At 36.2% G+C, this 22,727-nt stretch overlaps 1 protein-coding gene across 14 annotated transcripts in view; it reads left to right on the plus strand.

Annotated features, from left to right (window-relative positions):
- LOC117413594 (plasma membrane calcium-transporting ATPase 2-like) overlaps positions 1-22,727 on the plus strand; it is a 146,197-nt gene that overhangs the window by 93,260 nt on the left and 30,210 nt on the right. For 8 of the 14 annotated variants that reach the window (XM_058999808.1, XM_058999804.1, XM_058999803.1 and 5 more), the window contains 10 exons: positions 4,272-4,469; positions 8,516-8,773; positions 8,943-9,068; positions 11,765-11,890; positions 12,577-12,609; positions 13,746-13,838; positions 17,312-17,353; positions 18,858-19,022; positions 20,553-20,767; positions 20,942-21,184. In XM_058999808.1, the coding sequence (XP_058855791.1) occupies positions 4,272-4,469; positions 8,516-8,773; positions 8,943-9,068; positions 11,765-11,890; positions 12,577-12,609; positions 13,746-13,838; positions 17,312-17,353; positions 18,858-19,022; positions 20,553-20,767; positions 20,942-21,184 (1,499 nt within the window). The remainder of the gene's footprint in view (positions 1-4,271; positions 4,470-8,515; positions 8,774-8,942; positions 9,069-11,764; positions 11,891-12,576; positions 12,610-13,745; positions 13,839-17,311; positions 17,354-18,857; positions 19,023-20,552; positions 20,768-20,941; positions 21,185-22,727) is intronic. The other 6 variants (XM_058999806.1, XM_058999802.1, XM_058999807.1 and 3 more) reach the window with 4 other exon arrangements.

The following is a 22,727-nucleotide window of genomic DNA, read 5'->3' on the forward strand; positions in this document are numbered from 1 at the left end:
ATGGACATCACGTCAGTTGACCTATTTAATGACACTTGTTTGGGGAGTTTTAGTAAGATCTAAATAGATAGTTGGTCTTTTTAACCCTTTCAGTCCTGGCGGGAACTCATGACCCTGCCTTGTCATAGTAATGTTAATATATGCTGTTGGAAATCACATTGGAACCTCATGGGACTTCTTGGTCCTAGTCTGAGGTAGTGTATAAATATATATATACAAAAATAAAAAGTGTCCTGTTCTCATGTATGCTCAACAAAGGAGTATATTCTTCAGCTCGACAAAAATTATTGAGAAAGGAAAGGGTTAAAGCCTGTGTGTCTTATAGCTGACTTCATTATTTGTGGAGTGTCCTGGGTTTACTACAAAATTAATGAGGGTGTTCTTTGCTGCAGTGTATGGCCCCTGGATCCTCAGATCGCGCTATCGGGGTGATTAATGAGGCAATTGGAAAAGAGGTCGGCTTAGTCGCAGCCTGTACAGTTTCACTATAGTTGTGTAACACAGGAGTAAGTTCAAGTGATGAGTTACTGTGGATTCAGCAGTATAGGGAAAAGGTTTAGAAATGCACACCCATTTAACGTCTTTCATTTACTTTTTTCAAGCAGAAACTTGACTTCACAGTATATAGGAATAAAGGCCTAGAGGTTTATATTTATAAAGCTTCAGCATAAAGATAAGTTAATACAATAGTTCTAATACAACCCATATAATTGTGAATTCTTCATATTAGCTGTTGAGAAAATCTCTGAATAGCGTGTAAGGAAATGCACAGTATACAGAGAATTGTACATTTAGCCCTAAGGGAGACGTTGTGGTTGTTGTCAATACCAATAATTTTACTTGTATATAATTAATGTCTCTGACATGTAGATAAATAGTTATTGCTCAGGGGGGGGTTATTCCGCTGCCTGTGGTGTGGTGGTGTGATTAAAACATTTAATTGCTGTAGATTAAACATTTTGAATAGAGATACTTAATGAAAACTCTGACAAGCCGATTAATACAAATAAGGCCATTTGTAAACAAACCAGCACAGTGTTCCTTGAGTTCAATGGGTTCCTGGGTTCATAGCATAAAACAGTTGCATTTATAGTGCTATTTATTCTCTGAAATGTTTTCTTCAGTAACATTTTCTAAACAGCTTTTACCCCTTCTTAGGATGCCCCCACTTTGAGATACAGAATGTAATCCTATTGGGATGAAATGTATGATGTCATACAGGTAGACCAATCAGTGAATGACGACACTGCTTCATGCTTACGCAATGATACAGTAAACTACTGGAATCTCTTGTGTGACTATAAGGGTTGTATGTATCTTGGGCAACAATGGTTTTGACAAAATTATGTACGGTGACCTACATTTTTACAGTATGTACTGACACCTTTAATTCTTGGAAGAAGGATACAGTGTATATGTTGCTAAATGAGCACGTTGTAAAGGCATTTCAAACACTAAGCCAGAATTGTACTTGCTGGTGCTTATGCACTATTAGGGAGTTAGTTGCCTCAAACATCCCACACAATGAACTTTCAACCCATGTCAGCATACACAATGCTGATAGATGTCCTATTGTATTTGTTTCATGTACGAGCATCAAGGGATTGATTATATTTAGGGCTTCTGTTTTTTATTAATTGTATTTTTCATTCCTAATTTTTAGCTATTTTCGAGTTCTTTTTTTCGGGGGCTTTCGTTTTTGATATACTGTATGAAATTAGTGTTTTCGGTTACTTTCTGACAGTTTCGGTTACTTTTCGACAGTACTTGCACACAAGTTGTACCTTCTTTCCTTTGCTGTCTTCCACAACGAAATCCTTATGGTCACGGGCACATTATTCTTTTTTTACATTTCGCCAAAATTCTGTGTTAAATCCTCTGTATCTTAACTGTAATACAGCTTTAAATCCCGCTAACATGCCTCCTTCCTGATTGTAATCTCGTTTTAAATCTCGCAAGCGGATTCTCCAATAGAAATGTAGGAATGTGCTGTCACTCAGTAGTTGGGGCGGGTTGAAAGCATTCAGAACAAATCAATGATAGATACAAGTCAGGAAGGCGGGACATTGCCCAGCAGCACTGGGAAATGTACTTATTATTTTTGTAGTAGGTTTTATTTTTTAATGGGAAAAGGGTAAAGTCAGTTTTTCCAGTGTTTTCCAGTGTTTATTGGCTAGCCACCAATTTCATTTTTTTATCAGGGTTTTATTGGTTAAAACTGAAAATCAGAAGCCCTAATTATATTTTACAAATCATGTAGTCCAGTTGTGTCCCCAGACACTGACTCAGTAACCTGATGTTAGGAAGAACTGTTCAGTGAAATACCTCTTTGCAGGGCAGACATTTATAGGAATATTTAATGAACCTATTTATAGTGTGCCAGTCTATTTAGAACCCCCAGTTTCCATCAGATCCTTTTGTACTCAGCAGTGCTCACAACACCCCTTTTACTTTGTACATTGCATCAGATCCCCTGTGCCACCGCTATTGAAAGTCCCTTACCTTTCAGATGCTGATTTGTAGCGCAAGTCATGGCTACATTAACACAATTTGTTCTTTACACACATTATTCAGTACGTGTAAAACACTCAACATTAAACTCAGTATGTTTCAATAGTGTATAAATAAACAGTAGGTGTGAATGAAACTTACAAGTAAGTGATAGTGCCCAATGTGTTTGGTATTTATTAAACCTGCTCCCTTTTAATATTCCCACCCTCAAAAACATGTTATAGAGGAAAGTTATGATGGGAACCTGCCTTGGTAAACCTTTATAGGCATAACTGGCTAGTGATCAGGAGGGGCACTTACTCAGAGAGAACAGCTGAAACAACAACCACATGCAATCCTATCTGTATGGAAACTATAGAAATAGCATGCATGTGCAATCTTATTTACCCAGCTGCTGGCAAAATATTATGAGCCATAAAAACTACTTTGAGCATATGAGCTTTAAAATATTGTAATTTGTTGCTGCTGCCAACAGTTTGCCCTTGTTAATGGTGAGCCAGATATTTGGATTTCTATACACTACTGCCAGTTGAAGCACCACTTATCATCATGCATTATTGTACTGGTGTCTTCATTGTAATTGCTTTGTGAATTCAAAGCAAGATGTAACTGCTAAACCTTGCATATCCCTAAAAAATGCAGCTATCTTAATCCTCTTAACACATGGTACTGTATCCCAATCCACTTGGGGTTTATCTGGACCTCAATGAAAAGAATATTTGATTAAATATTGGGTTTGACCAATGCATACCCTCTGCAGTGGGAGTATAGTGAAGGCACCCATGTCTACTGGCCATATATTTACACAGACTCATACACTCAGTTCAACCCTGAAGCATATTATACTTCTTCTCCAATAACAATAGATTCCTAAATGAAATGTGTTTTTTTTTCCCTGAAGGAATGATAGTTTGCTATTAGTATTTTGTTTATGGTTCATTTATCTTCTTGGCACCAGTACTAATGCTGCCTGTATTCAGTGCTGCTTTCTCAAATGACTGACGGTCATAGCTGTGGGTATAGCATTGTTTTACTGGTATAATCAGAAAAAGGTTGGCCTACATAGGGTTTTGTTTTTTTCCCCAAAGCTGTTGTAAAGAAACAAACAAATGATGTTTAAACAATAAGCTATGTAGTGTAGTTGCATACAATTAGTGTTTTTAAATGTGGTGGATCCATATTAAATTGCTTGATTTGGTACTGGTTTCTGAATTGGTTGAATTTCTTTTACTGCAAAGACTTTTCAGTAAAATTGCATTATTGTAAACTATTTAAATATGTACGTGTAGAAAATACTAATAAATGCCATATTTATAAGACAATACATTCATTTGGTAGTGTTACCTTGTGTACACATGTTGTACGTACCATTTGCTTTCGCCATGGGTCTAAGTGAGCGTGACCTGCTGCCATGTCAGAGCTGTTATTCATACAGTATGGCACAACGCTGGCAGATGAGTTTAGTGGACAGGTTTGGTGCCAATTGTGTATTTGAGTCCTGATCCTGTAGAAAACAACATCAGCTCATACATTTTAAAAGGTCATTAAAAAGTCACACCACATGCATCAAAACTGCTTACAACAATTCAATGCAAATGGATCCAGGCCTAAGGAAGTCATGGACTTTACTAAAGTCAAAGACCACAAATCTATTGGGTGTGAACAAAAAAAACAAAACATTATTGCTTCACAGCAAGTCTAGTACTGGAACACAGTATCTCGATGGCAAATCCTAAATCACTGTTTGTTTTGTTTCACAGGCTTGCCCAACAACGCAGCGGATTTAGACAAAAGAAAAGAAGTCTACGGGCAAAACTTTATACCTCCAAAGAAGCCAAAAACTTTCTTACAGTTAATCTGGGAAGCACTGCAAGATGTGACCCTTATTATCTTAGAACTCGCAGCCATTATCTCCTTGGGACTCTCTTTTTATCAGCCTCCAGGAGAGGGGATTGAAGGTGAGTACAGCTTTTTTGGTTCATTTCCATGTTTGTAATTGCATTTTACTGTTGCATACTTAGAAAAAGAACATGAAAAATGAATATACTGCAGACAAGATGCAGCACAGGGATTGCCAGATGTTTTATTGTTACTGTATATATAACTAGGCTGTTATAAGCAATGTTTTTAAGTAATGGCTTTTGAGCATTAATAAATTAATGAGTGCTTTAACCCTCTCTAAACCTCTAACACACTCTGAACTGGATTTAATTAATTAAAATGTATTTTAATAAAACTTTCCTTTAAACATTCCTAAAAAAGTTTTGTGACTAGGGCCATATGTCTCACAGGTTACTAAGGAATGGATTACCAACCATTTTTTGAGTGTTGAAATTAGTTTTAATCTTTTGTCATATAAATGTCCTTAAGGATGAGGTAGAGAAAACGACACCAAACGGTGGATGAGCATTGGCTATAGAATCCATAGAGCCAAGAAAAGCCACAATGGCTCCATCCATCAGAGTTATTATCTTAATCAGTATGATGGCAATTGCAGTGCCTAGACAAGCACAAACGATGACTGCCTGTAACTGTCCTGACTACAATGTATTACTTGGTGCCAGTTTCAACAAACCATTAAAAACAATGTGCACTGAGAGAGAAGCAGGTTATAATCCAATTACAGTAAACATCTTACTTCTGACCACATCGATGTAAAAGACCAGCCCACTCTTAAAATAGGAGATAATCTGAAGATCTTCCTCTATTAGTACCAGCTTTTCCCTGTTCCCTGATCCCTGTGGTGGGTGAATATAGTGAGGATAAAACCCTATCCTAATAAGTGTAAGATTATATTTTAACACATAATGTAAGCTGTTTAACCACAGTTCTCAATGTCACTTGTTTTATAATGGTCTCCCTACATTCATTAAAAATTGTCATCTGTGAACTCTGTCATTAGAACAGGCAATGTATTTTGAGCCATTTAAGACATCACAGAAACCTATTAAAAAGGTAATTTTTGCAGCTTGAGTAAATGAACTGTGCACCAGATATCATTAAAGAAGTAACCTTTAGGTCTCAGCCATATATCAAACCCTGTATGCTGTAAAATTTGCAATAACGAAGACAGCCATTAAGCATGCATTTTATAAATGCTGAGTAAGTAATATCAATCATTATAACAACTGAGAATTCAATTACATGGCATACTGCAAATGCTCGTTACTGTTTTGATATTTGAGAGAGTGTAATGGGTGAAAGGTGTAATGAAATGGATGTGTCATAGCCAGTATAATTAACATATTTAAAAACATTACTTTAGTGGGATTTTTTTTTTCTAATACCTTTTAAAAAGCAGATCTGCACAGCTGCATTTTACCTGTGATTTGCTAAATAGAATCAATGTAAAAAAATTAATCACAATTATTCTTTGCCAGTATTTGCAACAGGTTGCTCATTTTCAGAAACATCTTTTCTGTACATCTTAGTGCATAATCAATAATACTGCAATGTTCAATACAGCAAAATCACCTTTCCTGAATATTCAAAAGTGTTCTTAGAAACAGCATTTCATTTTTGCATGACTTGAGCAATCTAATGAATTCAGAGCTGCAAGCTTCTGCTAGGAATTCATATTGCATAATGAACTCACATGCCCGATGCCTCAAGCAATACATCTTCCACACTAGCCACTGCAGTGCGATTCCTAATAACAAGGGCGATTCATTCAAGAATGTGTTCATTACAGTGAATTTGTAGTTTCAAAAGATGATAATGAGAATATCTGAATCATTTAAAGCAAGCATGAACTGGACCACAGATTGTATTATTGACATGTGTGTGTGTGCAGTGTGAATTATTATGAATGCTATTCCGTTTTCTCTAAATTCTCAGCTGATATAATTTAAAGTCAGTCTTCTTGCCACTATTCTTGCAGCAAAGTACTGTATGTAACAAGTATGGGTTGAGTCACATAATAGCAAATCGAAATCACATTACATTGCATACTGAATTCAATACATGCAGGCAAAACAGAAAGCTTTGTTTGATCTTACATGTTACTGCTTATGAATGCATCTTTAACTGTTACATTTTGAAATCAAGGCATGTGCATTACTTGAACGAATGCACGTAACTCTGCTTGCAGGATGTTTTACAGAAAATGGAGAGCAGAGAAAACAGATACATGCTGCTGATTGGTTGCGGACTGTAGCTGTTTTGTTTGAAACATTCCTTATGTAAAAGAATTGAGGCATTATGCACAGCATATTGACATACGTGATATATTCTAAACCTTACTGCAACCAAGGAGTCTTGTAGACGAAGCGAATTATGTTTTCAATACCAAAATGCCAAATGCCAAGTGAGCTGTGTTTACAAGTTGCTGTGATAAATGTCATCAGTTATGTAACTGCTGCTGCTGGAAATTCAGTACCACGGACAGCACATATCCATGTTGTGATCAGAAATCACCCAAAAAAGTGACCACACAGTCAAGATGTGTTGCATTTTTCTTTTCTTTTATTACCAAACATCTAATCTTTTGTATTTATTTTGGGGGCATTTGTTTTGGACACAATCCGTCATTCTGTACAAACAATAAACTGTTTAACAAGAGTATTCTTAATATTTCCCTACAAAGCATTACAGTTTTTTGCAGGTGTAAACTGTAAAAATGTGACTGGAGGATCTTATAAATGAAACGATTAAGGACTGAAGAATGCAAAACCAGTGTTTGAAATAAAGAAAGACATTGAGGTGCTAGAAAAAAACAAAAAAAAACACTGAGTTTGTGGCAGTGACAGCTCTCTTATTGTGAATGCTTTCAGGCTGGGTGGAAAATGATTGCCAAAATATCTGCTGTTGAAATCCATGACAGGTTCCTATCCCAAGGGCATGATTACTAACCACTTGCTTTGCAGAAAGTTGGAAAACTATTTGTTTTTAAAGCTGTCTGTCTCTACCTATTATACCACTTTAGAAAAGCAATAACTAGTCACACGTTGGAGAGGAGAAAAGTTAGAATATTGGTTAAAATGTTCGTGTAGTATGAATGTGTGTGGTAAAGCATAAAGAATCAGGGCAAAAGCGTGACCCTTTCATAAGGCTACATGAGCAGTGATTACAATACTACAAATAGAACTGAGGCTATTACCAGGGATCTTTCATTCTTTACAGCTGACAAAGCAGCAAGGATACATACATAGTGAGATATTAATTAAAATGACTTGCTCATCAGTGGATTTAAATTTAACTGACGCTGTTTACGACCCCTGCAGTGTGTGGAAAAGTAATTGCTATACTGTACATCTGTGTTCCTAGAACTCTCTTCAGGGGACTGACGTGTAAGTGCTCTATAAAACCAGGCAACGCTTCCTCAGGGAGCAGTTCAGACTGCAGGACTTACATTGTAAGGCAAAATAGATTTCTATATGAATTGCTTGGATGCATTTCTTTCTGTAATAAACGTTTATGTAGACGGAAATTGATTTGCGTTGGAACCCTCTCCATAATTTATCACAGGAAATTGCTCTTTTGGTTCTGAGAATCTGTAAATAATAATAATAAAAAATGATATACATAGCTGTCCCTAAATATATATCTGACAGTCTGTGTATCTATCTGATTGTTATTTAAAGAAACTTCAGACAGAATTGGCATAAAAACTTACATTGTTTTTTATAAATAAAATATACTGTTCTGTTCAGGTGAGAACAGGAATAAAGTCAATTACTGTTAGGATAAAGCATCTGCACATAACATTAATAATATTAGTCAAATACAGTATTTAAAACTTTTGTCTAAGATTTGATACTGAAACAAGCCCAAAATATAGAGAATCTTAGGTCTTGGGAATGATAGTATCTACTCTATCTACTGACATTCACAACAGCAGCTTCCTTTCTTTTGCATTGCGAAGATGCATTGTGAACCCAAACTAACTCTGCAGTTCATAACATTACGAATGTACCTACCTTGAATGAAGAAGCTAGCTGTAAAAGTGCCCTTTGTGCTTCTAACGAGCTTGCTAACTGGTGTCCACTGCCTGTGCTCTTCACAGCGTGCGGTACTGCTGCAGCTGGAGTGGAGGATGAGGGGGAATCCGAAGCCGGCTGGATTGAAGGAGCTGCTATTTTACTCTCTGTAGCCTGTGTCGTAATTGTTACTGCCTTTAATGACTGGAGCAAGGAGAAGCAGTTTAGAGGTTTGCAAAGCCGCATTGAACAGGAGCAGAAATTCACCGTCGCCCGGGCTGGCACAGTCATTCAGATTCCGGTAGCAGACATCGTCACCGGTGACATTGCACAAATCAAATATGGTATGGTTCTCAGAATAATACTGATAGACACAGTACATATTATAGACACATCTGCCTATCAATGTTACACCCCTTTTTTTTTTGTACAAATTATTATTTACCCCAGTTCATTATTTTAAAATAGTGGCTTTTTACACTGTGTACTTAAAGGTTATTTTTTTATTAACAGGTGACCTACTTCCTGCAGATGGGATTTTGATACAGGGAAATGACCTGAAGATTGATGAAAGTTCATTAACTGGAGAATCAGACCATGTGAGCAAAGCTCCAGACAAGGACCCCATGCTTCTTTCTGGTGACTACCATGACTACGACTATGACTACTACTACAAATAATAATAATAATAATAATAATAATAATAATAATAATAATATGTGTCTTTCTTTGACTTTAACCCTTTCATGTCTGGTGTCCTCATATGGGTATGGTGTCGTTTTTCAATGCCGTTTGAAGATCTGCACAAAGAGCTTTAATCTTTGAGTTCTGTATCGATACAATTTTATAACAAGCTGAGCACAAGTAATGAAACACAACTGGCTAGTTTCACAGACCCCGATAAGCACTGAACTTGGACTAACTACTGTTATTTTAGGTAAGGTAGTCCAAGATTAGTTCTAATCGGGGTCTTTGAAACAGGTGTTACAACTTGTTTAACACTTTCATGCATGGCAACCTCATATGGGGACGGATAAAAAATATATTTTAGTCTTTCTATTGGTACAGATGGAAGATGCAAATGCATGATGACTGCATATGAAAAATATATTTATTATGTGTCCAAAACTACAGCTATTTTCAATATTTGATGTATGAAAGGGTTAAAAAGTCAAACACACACTTGATCACATGAAGTAAGATTATGTTTGTCCTGTTTTAGTTTATCTGTGTTTTGAAAGTTTTGACTGTTTAAGTCGCCTCGTATGCCGTGAAGCTGAATGTAGCAGTGATGATCTTTGCTAGTTAACCAATGAGGTACCGCTGGTAGAAGTAACTGTGTGCACTGAATTAATTGAAATGCTACCAGTTGAATCACAACAGCCTGACATTTCCCGACAAGAGAAAAGGGTTCTTAATTATAAATTGCATTTTAATAAAATCAGAAGCGTGTTGTTTTAGACACAGTTTTTTTACAATTCTTTTTTGCATTGATGATTGCATTCTATTTTGTTTTCAGTCTTGACTCAGTCATTACTGTTGAAATGCTTTGCAATTGTTTTCTGGATAGAAGCAATCCCATCCCTGCATAAAAAAAGGTTCTGTTTGTCTTTGGTAATGAGTAAAACAGTGCAAGCCCAAATACGTAAATAATATTTTTCCTTGAGTTAATATAATAGAGGAAACACCTGTAGTCATTAAATTTGTACTTTATTCGGTTGGAGACAAGATAGATATTCAGCACACCTTTTCAGTTATAATTCTTGGAGTTTTTGGAAATCAAATATTAGATAGATACAGATAACCCTTACTAGGTACCAGAAGATATTTGACCTGTATTGTATACCCTCTTTTAACTGGGCAAAGACAGTGCAGGTAAAGTTAATGCTCTTAAAATGAGCTGTACATGTGGGAAGGGACAGCACAAGGCATCATCCTCGTCATTCTTCAAAAAATGCAACGTACTATGAACAACTTATGTGATATAATTGGAATGACTTGAAGCTGTGTTGGGTGTGGGGTTTCCTTGTGATATTTATATCACTGGAGTGTTACCTACATCATATTCCATTATAAACTAGGCTATAGCTTGAAGATCTTGCTCTTTTACAGTGCATAGTTTAATTAAAACAGCACTGTAGCGATCAGCACCAATCTGGTATAGCCATCTAGCCCTTGCTTTTGGCCTCAATCAACATATTTGTGCCCAACAGGGTTATACACACGTGGTAGCCATCATTACATTACTGTAGAAGACACTATTGTTTCTGCAGCTTTGAAGGGAGGGTGATGAAGCTGTACCTAGGGATCACATCAGCCATTACTTCAGAACTGTTTTAGGTGAATTGATATAGAGGCATATGAAGTCTCTATATCAATGGATTGAGTGGATTGTGCTGCAAAAGGACCATGAGATTCCCTGAGGATAATTTAAGCTCGATTGAAGCGTTCCCACTTTCCCTACCTAATAATGTTCACTAAACTGTTGGCTATTTTAGATTGATGAAGCATGAACACTCTTGTAGTGATCTTCAGAAGTAAGAATATAGGGCAGCATTTTTGTAAGATGTCAGATTTTCCCCACAACAGGCTGCTGCGCAATTAATAATAATAATAATAATAATAATAATAATAATAATAATAATAATAATAATAATAATAATAATAATAATGTAGTATTCATTTACATTTATTTTTTAGTAAAAGGGTATGTTTCTTAAAGCATTTGACACTTATATATGATATTAAAGACAGCAGCACTGAGACTCTCCTAAAAGGTCAGTTATTTTTATAATAACAGCTTCATGTTACATGATCCGGCCCCTCTGACCATAACACCGGTTCATCTTTGCAAAATGAAACCGATTCTTACAGCTCTGTGACCTTTCCAACTAATGTCTTCATTATTGTGCCACACTGCATCATACACACCGGGTATAGATTTAGTTTTCTTGTGCGGTGCCAACAACACTATCAGGTTAGCTGCCACTCAGGAACAGCTCCTTCCACTAACTTCAGCATACAGCTGTTAGCTGGTGGTGATGCCATTTTTACATATTACCACAGTTTTGGTGTGTATTTGTATTAAATAAAACTCCTAAAGACAAAGATTTGTGGATCAGCTGTCTCTACTTATGTTTCAGCACAGTGTCCTACTTTGCTTAAATAAAATAAAAAATACCCACATTTTTATTCCCTCAGTTTAAGTTGCAGAATGAAAGCAATCAATCTGTAATAAACATTGGATCAATGTGGAATGAGACCTACATTCCCCACAAGATGGATTATTTAGTCAGGGTGGACTGATAGACAAAGTGCGGTGTTGTGTATTTCAGGTACCCACGTCATGGAGGGTTCAGGGAGAATGGTGGTCACTGCAGTGGGGGTCAACTCTCAGACTGGCATCATCTTCACCCTGCTGGGGGCCGGTGGAGAGGAGGAGGAGAAGAAAGAGAAGAAAGGTAAGAAAGGTACTCCCATATCAAAGACCATGGACACTGAAACGTTACTGCAGTACAGCGAGGCACCATACACCTAATTCATACGGAGGTCTGCATTCAAAACGGACTACGTCCAAAAAAAATTTCGGCATTGGTACTGAAAGATTATGCCGCATTTGTTTTGATTATTAAAAATGACATCAAAACATAGAGAGTATGATGCTATAGTTAACTTCATAGAAGAACTCTCTGTACTGTGTTTAATTTGTCAGTTTAGTTATTTTGCAAACTGATGAAAAGTAGAAGCCTGTTTAATGTTGTGTCTTTCATGTGTACCTTTTAAGCTTCATTTTGTCCAAATGCTTTACATGTGCTGGCAGGCTGAAAAGATGTCAGCTTGGGTTTGAACCCAGAGCACACAAGTTAAAGTCTGTAACACTATATAGCATTTGATATGTACAAAAACAATGTTGTAAGTGAAACTGGTAGCACTTTTCTTTAAGGATACATTTAAAAGGAGGTTGAAATGGCTTGATTATTTTCCAGTATTAACGAGGGAAGTAATTTAACAACTTTTTAAATGATAGTTTATTCATAAGAGATCCTTAAACTGAAGTTTAAAGTAAACTGATGTGAGATATTATCAGAGAACATCTACAGTAGGTATATCTTTTTATTTTCTTATCATTCTGAAAATTGTAATACAGGTGAGACAATTGAGGATGGACACCAGCCGCCAGGTAGAGTATTGCTCATGTCTCATCTAACCTAGCTGTGAACAAGGAGGTTCTAACTGCAAATCTGCAGCTGGCTTGAGCAGCTTATCCCTAACCTAACCAAAACTACCCAGCAAAACCTAATCCTCCTGCCCTCCCCTTTCCCCTCTGATCCAGCTTCAGGTCCTAGTGGCTTAAAAACAAGAGCTTGATAATGACGTCTTTTTAAGTATGGGAAACATATCATCCATGTCTCTACTGTTTGTGAGCTTGGCCTAATCCTTCTGTATAATAACAATTGCATAGAACCAGTAATAATAAAAAAAGGTTTAAATAATTACAGCATTACATGCCATGTCTGTCATATTAAACTTTGCAATCATCCACATTGCCATTTGGACGCTTTCTTTCCTTCGTCCTCCGTGATCTCAGTGATGTCATGCTAATCTGTGGCGCTTATCTGAAATGAGATAAAAGTGCTGTTTACTGCATTCACTGCAAGACATTTCAGATTTTTATTTTTCTTAAAAATATTTCCCAACATAAAACCAATGTCACCTTACAATAATTGATTTTGAGTTTCAGTGTTTTAAAATAAAATATCAAACAGAACGAAATTTCAGTGTACCATTTGTAATTCAGTAATATTGAGAGAATTGGTCAGGGGTCTGAATACTTTTGCAAGGCACTGTATATAATGTGCAACCTGTATATAACACACAGTGTTCCTATGAATTTAAAAAGGGTGCACATTATGCTACAAAATTACAGTATATTTTATACTTTATATTTTATATACATATATTGTACATGAATAAGTAGTTACTCTAAAGGTGGTCTTCAATACCGGTTTGACTGTAGATTTTAGAGTTTATATATACAGTATATATATATATATACACACTGTATATGGGATATTGTTGATTCTTGCATAGTGTGTCATTAATGTAATCATTGTTTGGTCTATATTTTAAGATTTTAATTTAATCCATGCTGTATGTGATCAGTCTTTTCTGTTGCATTTTTAATGTTATGACTGCAAGAGGCTTTGCGTTCATTACAGTATAAAAGAATGAACTAACCATGGCAATTATGTTAATTAATTTTCTTAACCATGTTATTTTTGCTATCCTTTTTTTTTATTCATTATTACTTGCTAGACTCCTCACATCCCTCCTCCCACCCCATCTCAACTATAGCTACAGATGGTGCAGCAGGTGCAAGTGCCACTGGTAATACCAGCTTGGTCAATGGTATGTTGAAAACACCTATCTTGTTTTTATCTGATGGGTATCTCCTTTTCCAACTGTCTTGACCTTCCTCTGTCACTGACTGTACAGCTGTTCAACATGCATGTCATTAGATTATGAGAACGAAAAAATAGAAATTAGGACTGTCACAATAATCGCCACTAGAAATCAAATAGAAATTGATTCAATTTGTTTGTACATTAACAGAGCAGGGTGTACAGTAGGTATCCGGAATGTACTGTAAGATTCGATTGAATAAGAAAATATATAGCTTTTTTATCTTCATTTTTTTGATCGTGGTGGTGGTGGTGGTGGTGGTGGTGGTGTGTTTAATGATGATAAACTGCAAACCAGGATGAATTTTTTTAATGAGAACCTAAGAAGATGAATAATATAGACAAGTGAATATATATTCCCTGGTGTAGATGATTAAGGAAGACCAACCCAGGTTTATAATTCATTAAGAATCTGTATGCATACCTAATTGGGAGTATTGATTTCTAAGGGCCTTATTAATCATAGGTTTTTAGCAATTTCCAAATCTAGGAAATATCTAATTGTTCAGCGATTGGTCATTAATAACAATTTGAGTCTGCCACAGTCGTTAACAAATAGAAAGTTGATGAAACCCCTCAGAATTGTGAAGAAGAAAGAGCTGATAGGAGGTTCGCTGCGAAACGTAGCCTGAAGGATTAGTTTGAGGGTCCAAGGTTTCTAGTAAATGAAGAGATACTGTACTGTAGGGTTAGGAGTGTCATGGTAGTTATTTTAGTAGCAGAATAGCAAACGTTTGCTTGCTGTAATGTTCAGTACTGTATGGTTACGTTACCATTGGAATCAATATCGACAGTCTTTCAATGGGAAATGTGTTTAAATACTCATCAGAAAATAAGCATTATTGATTTGCCAACTCTAGCCATTCAGATATTTCTGCCATTCATTTACGTTTAAATTAAACCAAAGAAGGGGGATGTAAAAACAACTCTCCACTAAAATAGAAAGGTTTGAGCATTGCTAGTGTTAAAAAAAGAAGTTATTTTTGCACTGAATTAGAGTGTTGAACCTCTGCATTTGAAGGTCATGCATTTGAAGGCCATGCATTTGCATCCCAGAACCGCTAGTCAGCTTGGTAGACAACCAGAGCTCTGCCTGCTACAGTTGACAGCGGATTTCTGTAGCTGGATCAGATTTTACTCTCCATGGTGATGGAACGAGTGTTATTTCCTATGCAAACCCTTTCAGCTATGCATTCCTCTGCTCGTACTGGAAATGCAAGAACACTTTTTGTTAATGATGCAGGGAACACAGACTAAGAGGAATTGGTGACTGTGATTAGAGAGGACAAAAAAGGTTCCTTAAAAGCCCTTCCCAATGAAGACCCTGCATATATTTTAAAGAACGTCATGTTTTTTTGTGTGTGTGTGTGTGTTCCAAGCATGTGCATTTGTGGGTCAGTTCACTGTCCACTGTAACAGAGACATGCATGTGTCTGTTGTATTGTGCTTGTCTTCCCTTCCCTCTCACACCTTGATGTCCTATGAAATATCTTATGAAAGTATCACTGATGTTTGAGAATCCGTATTATTGTTAACACACAGCCAATGTGAGTATGTCCTGAAATTGATACAGTACATTAAACCCAATTAAAAAGCTGTTGCTAATAAAAAAACATATTTCCTAAAATATCTGTAAGAATAAGTGCAATGCTGGTCACACAGTACAAAACTCTGAATAGTCTATGTACAATATTATAGGAACATAATGGTCATTTATTCAAAGGAATGTAAATGGTATTATAGAACAAAATAATAACTTTGCTTTCAGGCAACATGCTACATTATTCTGCTGTTTATAGTGTCCAATACAATAGTTTCAGTGGTCGAATGCTAAGGAGTCCAGTTCTGGGGTGTATTACTATAAAATAAATGATGTTGCCTGAAAACATCATTAGCCAACTTAGAGTTCTGAATGAATCTCTGTTTTTCACAATTAATATTTTGGATTCGGTTACACAAATATTTATTTTTTTAAGAGATGATATTAATGTATTGTTTAATAATGTGACTGATTAACTTAGTAGTGGTTTGTGCCATTAGCAGTGCATTAGATAGTTTAAGAAATAATGTTACTTATCAATCAGCCTATGAAAATTTTTATTTAAGTAGAAGAGATATCGATCCAGAGTGTTGTATTACATTAATTCAATGTGTATTTAGCAAAGCCATCTTAGTAAATGTAGTCTGGATGTGACTAACGCTGCCAATAATTCTCAGTGAGGCTATTGTATTTATAGCCCCTGTTCTGTGAAAACAGATGCCTTAGCTTTGGTTTCAGTTCTTCAGTAAATGAAAAGCTGAGAGGCTGCATTTGTGCAAAAGTCAGTACATTCCCACATATCAACAGGTACATTTTTTTGTTTTAGTTCATGTAGAACCTTCAGTCTTTTTGACCATTGAATAACCAGTACTCAATCAATTCCATAGTAATGGGCATACATTCATTTTGATTGTGTTGTTAATAATAATAATAATAATAATAATAATAATAATAATAATAATAATAATCATTTTAAAATAAAACTCTTAAAAAATAAAATTCTAGCTATGTGTCTATGTTTTATATCATGACAATTGTTCACTGTTTTGTGTTGACATTTTACAGATTGTTATTCAGTGTCGTTTGAAGATCTGTACAATGAGCTTTACATTTTCAGTTCTGTATCGATTCAATTTTATAACAGGCTGAGCAGAATAATGAAACACTACTGGCTAGTTTCACAGACCCCGATAAGCACTGAACTTGGACTAAGTAATGTTAGTTTAGGTAAGGTAGTTCTAATCGGGGTCTTTGAAACAGGTGTTACAACTTGTTTAACACTTTCAAGCATGGTGTTTATATGGGGACATATGGAAGATGCAAATGCATGATGACCTCCTATGAGGATGCCATTTTTCCCCATATAAAGCTATGTAAAGAAACAATTTCCAATGAAAAATATATTATGTCCAAAACTACTTTTTCCCCCCAGCTATTTTCAATAGTTCATGCATGCAATAGTTGAAACAGTTTTACATAAAGGTGTATAGTACACAATGCATACTGTATAATGTGAATGGACAGTGTTTTTATATATAGTCAAATTATATCCTAGTTGGTACTGGGGATCATGTGTCTTAAATTTGCAATTAAATACTGTATGCAGGGCTTCCAAATCTCCTGGAGGACTAGAAATTGTGAGTCACTGGACAAAAACCGTATTCACGAAGGCAGGTTTACATAAATCCTGTTGAGCATATGCCATCTTATGTATGTATGTTTAATGTTATTGAGCAATTCTTGAAAATTATTGTCCCATAAAAAAAGATGTTTCTGTGTCTTTCCTTTTAAATTCACTGTAATGTCTTTGTGAAAAAAAAAAACGTTTATCGTCTGCTTTTTATTATTTTTGTTCTGTCTGTCGTATGTCTTCATCATAGGTAAAATGCAGGATGGGAATATGGAGAACAACCTGAATAAAGGTAACCTGCTTTCATATACACTGGGTTGTGGATGCACCTTTTCTGCTGTGGTTGAAACGCGATTGTACCTGACATCTGTGGTTTTCTTAAAGCCAGCTCTTGTTTCTGAATGTATTTCCAGATGCCTTTTCCTTTTTTAAGCCTTACTATTGCAATTTGTATAAAACCATTGAGATTGATATTTATTTTTTTCTCCTTTCGATTATATCTGTATACAGTACATAAGTAATCTAACATCACTGCTTTCTATATTTGTTATTCAGAGGAAGGATGGAGTAAGACTCGCACAGCAGCTTGATCCATTCCAGTTTTACCGTGAACCTAATTAGTCACACGGTACAACTGGAGTCAGAGTTTTTCCTTTGTAAAGTGGGCCTATTCATGCTCACAGCAAAGCCTTGAGAGTCCCAAACCACTTTGCAATTGGCCGTCTTACCTCCCTCCCTGCACAGTGTTGTGTCTTGTTACCACTGCTGTTAAAATACTGTATATATATAATACTGTAGTACATTGAATACACTTATGTGAGAGCATTGTTATCTGACTATATTAACTGAAAAACAATACAATATTAATCTTAAATTTAGATAGCGTATCTGGTATACATGCTACTGTCCGTCTTAGAATATTCATAGTTTTAAATAAACCTTTTTTTTTAAATGAAGCATTTCTGTAAACCGACATGCAAGCGTGTGTCTAGGGGTTTGCCATTAACAACTCTTTAATACTTTCCTACATATTTGAGTTGATCATATCCACCCAATGATTGGCGATGTATGACCGCAATCCGATTATTGGTTGTCTTTGCTCAGAAAAGTACCATACCTGCACTGAATAAATACCATACCTGCACTGAATATATACCATACCTGTACTGAATAAATACCATACCTGCACTGAATATATACCATACCTGCACTGAATAAATACCATACCTGCACTGAATAAATACCATACCTGCACTGAATATATACCATACCTGTACTGAATAAATACCATACCTGCACTGAATATATACCATACCTGCACTGAATAAATACCATACCTGCACTGAATAAATACCATACCTGCACTGAATATATACCATACCTGTACTGAATAAATACCATACCTGCATTGAATAAATACCATACCTGCACTGAATATGTACCATACCTGTACTGAATAAATACCATACCTGCATTGAATAAGTAAAGGTGAAGCGTTCTGTCAGCATAGAGGAGACCGATTACTGTACATCTCCCAGTACCACAATATTGTCGCCACTATGGATAAAACCATATGAATGAAGAGAAAACAAACCATGTATGCATTTATATAATTAATGAAAGAACATGGTTATATGAAAATACCACAAAGACACAACCATCCATTTTCATAAACATCAGCACACCCTCAAATACAGCCAAGTGAATTATTTGTGTCTACAACTCAAGGCAAAAATGGGATAGTTAAAGTAAAAAGGAGGCAACATTACAAAAGCTGTGCCTTTTGATCGTTTTAGCTAAGAAACAAGACGGTGCAGCCGCCATGGAGATGCAGCCTCTGAAGAGTGCCGAGGGAGGTGATGGAGATGAGAAGGAGAAGAAGAAGGCTAATATGCACAAGAAAGAAAAGTCTGTCCTTCAGGGCAAACTGACCAAGTTAGCTGTTCAGATTGGTAAAGCAGGTAAGATTGAGATCAGTTCAATGATATGGAAACTCCTGTAATCTATAGCAATATGACTGCCATGTTGTGGTCACTTTATGACCAGTAACCTTGTGATTTTAACTTTACATTCAACACAATATTGTATGATTCTCTAGGTCGTCTGTAAAAGTAGCCAACAACAATACAGAACTGCGTATATCGTTTGAATTTAAATAAGAGCCCACATTTGATACACAGCTGTATTTTATGATTAGCTCGGTCACATTTGGTTATTGGACTCTTACAATAAAACATTTGTGTTTTGAGGCCTTCATTGTTAAAGCTTGCTGTACAGATTTTACCCTTAAACTTTTCACCCTGGGAGCCTTCCATGGCTGGTCTTGTTTCTATTTGTCTTTTTACTGTAGTTCAAATGTGCATCTTACTAATCAGTAAACTACAACTTGTGCGTGGCACTGTAGCTTTAAATGTATTTATCAGTGAAAAGTTTTAATAGCAATACTAGGATTGGATTTTAAAAAGCTTATCCTAATTTCGGACCAGGTCTGTTCAAAGTGGTGGCTGAAATGGATTTATACAATAATGCTAGACCATAATTCAATAAAGTTTTCAGGTCACATCAGTAAATAATCTATGGGGTGTGCTTGACAGCACACTGACATATTAATGAACGCATAGATTATTAATAAAGCAGTGTATAAGATGTTACGTGTAATCACATCTGTCAGGAAGATAGGTGTTATATTTATATCCTTGTAACAACATTACTTCATTTTTTATTGTGTGCCTGATACCCAATGCACACAACATCCCATTTGCAAAGCCTCAGTTAAGTAGTTTTTGTATTTTGCTGCACATACTAATCCATACCTACGAAGCCATTTTCTGCACCTGGAAAACAGGAGATTACCTCGTTCAAGAGAAATCTCTACTCTGTTTGCTGTAAACTTGGCAAATTATTAAGGGATCAGAAAAACCGGATGAGCTGAAGCTGTCAACATTAGTATGGAGCTCTTCTGCCATGGGACTGAGAAGACATTTATTTTATACCGAAGCACTTGCCATGCTTTGCTTAAACTGGCATTTTTTATTTTTTTTTTTTTTTTATTTTACTCCCAATTTTCTCTCCAATTTAGAATGTCCAATCATTTTTCCCCCTCATCACAGCAATTCCCCACACAGCTCAGGGTAACTCAAGGTTCAGTGGGTGTCCTTCAATCCCACAACCGAGCCAGCTTCCTCTTCTACACCCAGGAATTCGAAACCAGGTGTCAGTGAGCTACCGGCCTCTGGAAGACAAAGGCCAGCCCTGCAGGTGTCCGCCCAAGCTCACCTGGCCGCCTAGCCGGTGGGGTCTGCTGTAGGAGAAAAAGGCCCTTCCGGTTTTTTGCTTCCCTAACCCGTGGGAACGCCAAGCCAACCTGGCTTTTAATGACCAGGGCCGGGTCACCCACTTGACATTTGGCCCTCCACAATGCCATGTTTTCATGTTAAGATTGACCCTGTCCCCTGATCACTAACCAGTCAGTCTTTTTTCTTGGGTTTCAGGCTTGGTAATGTCAGCTATCACAGTGATTATTCTGGTACTGTACTTTGCTATTGAGAACTTTGTGATCGAGAAGAAACCGTGGTTGCCAGAGTGCACGCCGGTCTACATTCAGTATTTTGTCAAGTTCTTCATCATTGGTGTCACCGTCCTGGTGGTTGCTGTTCCTGAAGGCCTCCCGCTGGCTGTCACCATCTCCCTGGCCTACTCTGTTAAGGTAGGTATCTCTTTAATATATTTGGAAAGTCTGCTTAATATACAATACGTTAATGTTCAGTTTATTTCATAAACCTATGATTAGCCATGATCACCTCCAGAATCATTTTTAAAAAGAGACAAAAGAATGCCTTTGAAACCGTAAGTGTGTGTGTATTTTTACTTTTTTGAACAGAAAATGATGAAGGATAACAACTTGGTCCGACACTTGGATGCTTGTGAAACTATGGGAAATGCGACTGCAATCTGTTCTGATAAAACGGGCACCCTCACAACCAATAGGATGACAGTCGTGCAGGCCTATGTTGGGGACACTCACTATAAAGAGATCCCAGACTCTGATGCCCTGCCGGCAAAAACACTGGATCTCATGATTCACTCAATCTCGATCAACAGTGCATATACAACTAAAATACTGGTACGTTTCAATTGTGTGTGTGTTTTTTTTCTTTCAGAAATATCATTGGTATGTATAATCAGTTTTGATCTTGACAGGAAGATTTTGCTAACTATTAAACCCTAGGCTTTAGGAATAGGAAGCCTTACTATGTGTGTGTGTGTGTGTGTGTGTGTGTACATATATATATATATATATATATATATATATATATATATATATATATATATATATATATATATATATATATAAGTACTGTATAGTATATTATAATAAATTATAGCGTTTTGATCAATGCTATAGACTACTATACAGTAGTATTTCTTTTTAATAGGGGAACCGTTTTTATTCGTTCAATGGTATGGAGCCAACCCTATTATATGGCATTACCTTATATGAAGCAACATTTTCTTATTCTGTATAAGATACACTTACATCAGTTATCCAGTCAGACCGAAACTGATACAGGCAATTTAATTTCATTATTATGTTCTCATTAAAGAAAGCATGCTATTGCAAAATGCCTAAAGGCATGAATTTGGTGTTTGAAAAAAAAAAAATCAATGACCAGTTTAAATTAGCCCTCCCTGGATATCCTAAAAATAAAGTACATTCATTTAGTGCAGCAAAGCATTGGATACTCGATGATTGAAAATAGAAACATCCAGAGGTCCTAGAAGTTAATCAAAATGCTTTTTAAGCCTTGCCAACATGGGATGTGTCCTACATTCTACTTTTCTGAGTGAAAGGCTAATAGAAGTAGTGCCCAAATGCCAGAAATTGGAATAACCATGTTTTTTTGTTTGGTTTTGTTTTTTTGCTATCTGTTTTACAAATGACTTCAAGGAAGCTAGAAAGTCATTAAAATACTTTTTCTTTGACACATTTGGCAGGTTCTTGGTTGGCTATTAGATTGTTATGTCTGTGCAAACAGTTGTTTGCATTTATAACCTTATTTTGAAGTCTGAGTGATGGTCCTCTAATGTGTTGGGCTGGATAGCTTCATGTGCACTAAGCGATGAGCATTAAGACGTAAATGAGATCGAACTGGTGTTAATTGAGAGCTATGATTGTGTTCTATTTTATTTGTCACAATACTTAAATTAGCCTTTTTCCGATAGCTGGTGCATTGCTGTATTGGATAATTCATTAGAATTGAAATCGATCGAGTTGACGTGAAACAGGAGATTCATATTGCCTTGATTTACAAGATAGAAAGATACGAATGAGTGTTGTTTGTTATCAAGACCTGAGATATCATTTTCATTAATAAACTGTTCGGAAAACCTTTCTAAAATCCATCACATGAAGGGGTGTTTGCTGCTGCACGCCAAATAGACTCGATTTAATAGATTGTCTTATATTGCATTTGAATCAGATCCTGAGCATATACTTGTAATGATAAAATAAACAATGTAACGGTGCATAATCTGCATTTTCATTCTGTTATGAAATGAATCTCTTGTGCGCAGATAAGTAGCATTAGTTTGGCATTTCAGAACTGCCACACTCTAGACAAAATGGATAAAGGATTAACAGGTTGGACCACTTCTGTAATGAAATT

This window comes from Acipenser ruthenus, chromosome 25 (genome assembly GCF_902713425.1).
Source record: "Acipenser ruthenus chromosome 25, fAciRut3.2 maternal haplotype, whole genome shotgun sequence".
In the NCBI taxonomy this organism is placed as follows: domain Eukaryota; kingdom Metazoa; phylum Chordata; class Actinopteri; order Acipenseriformes; family Acipenseridae; genus Acipenser; species Acipenser ruthenus.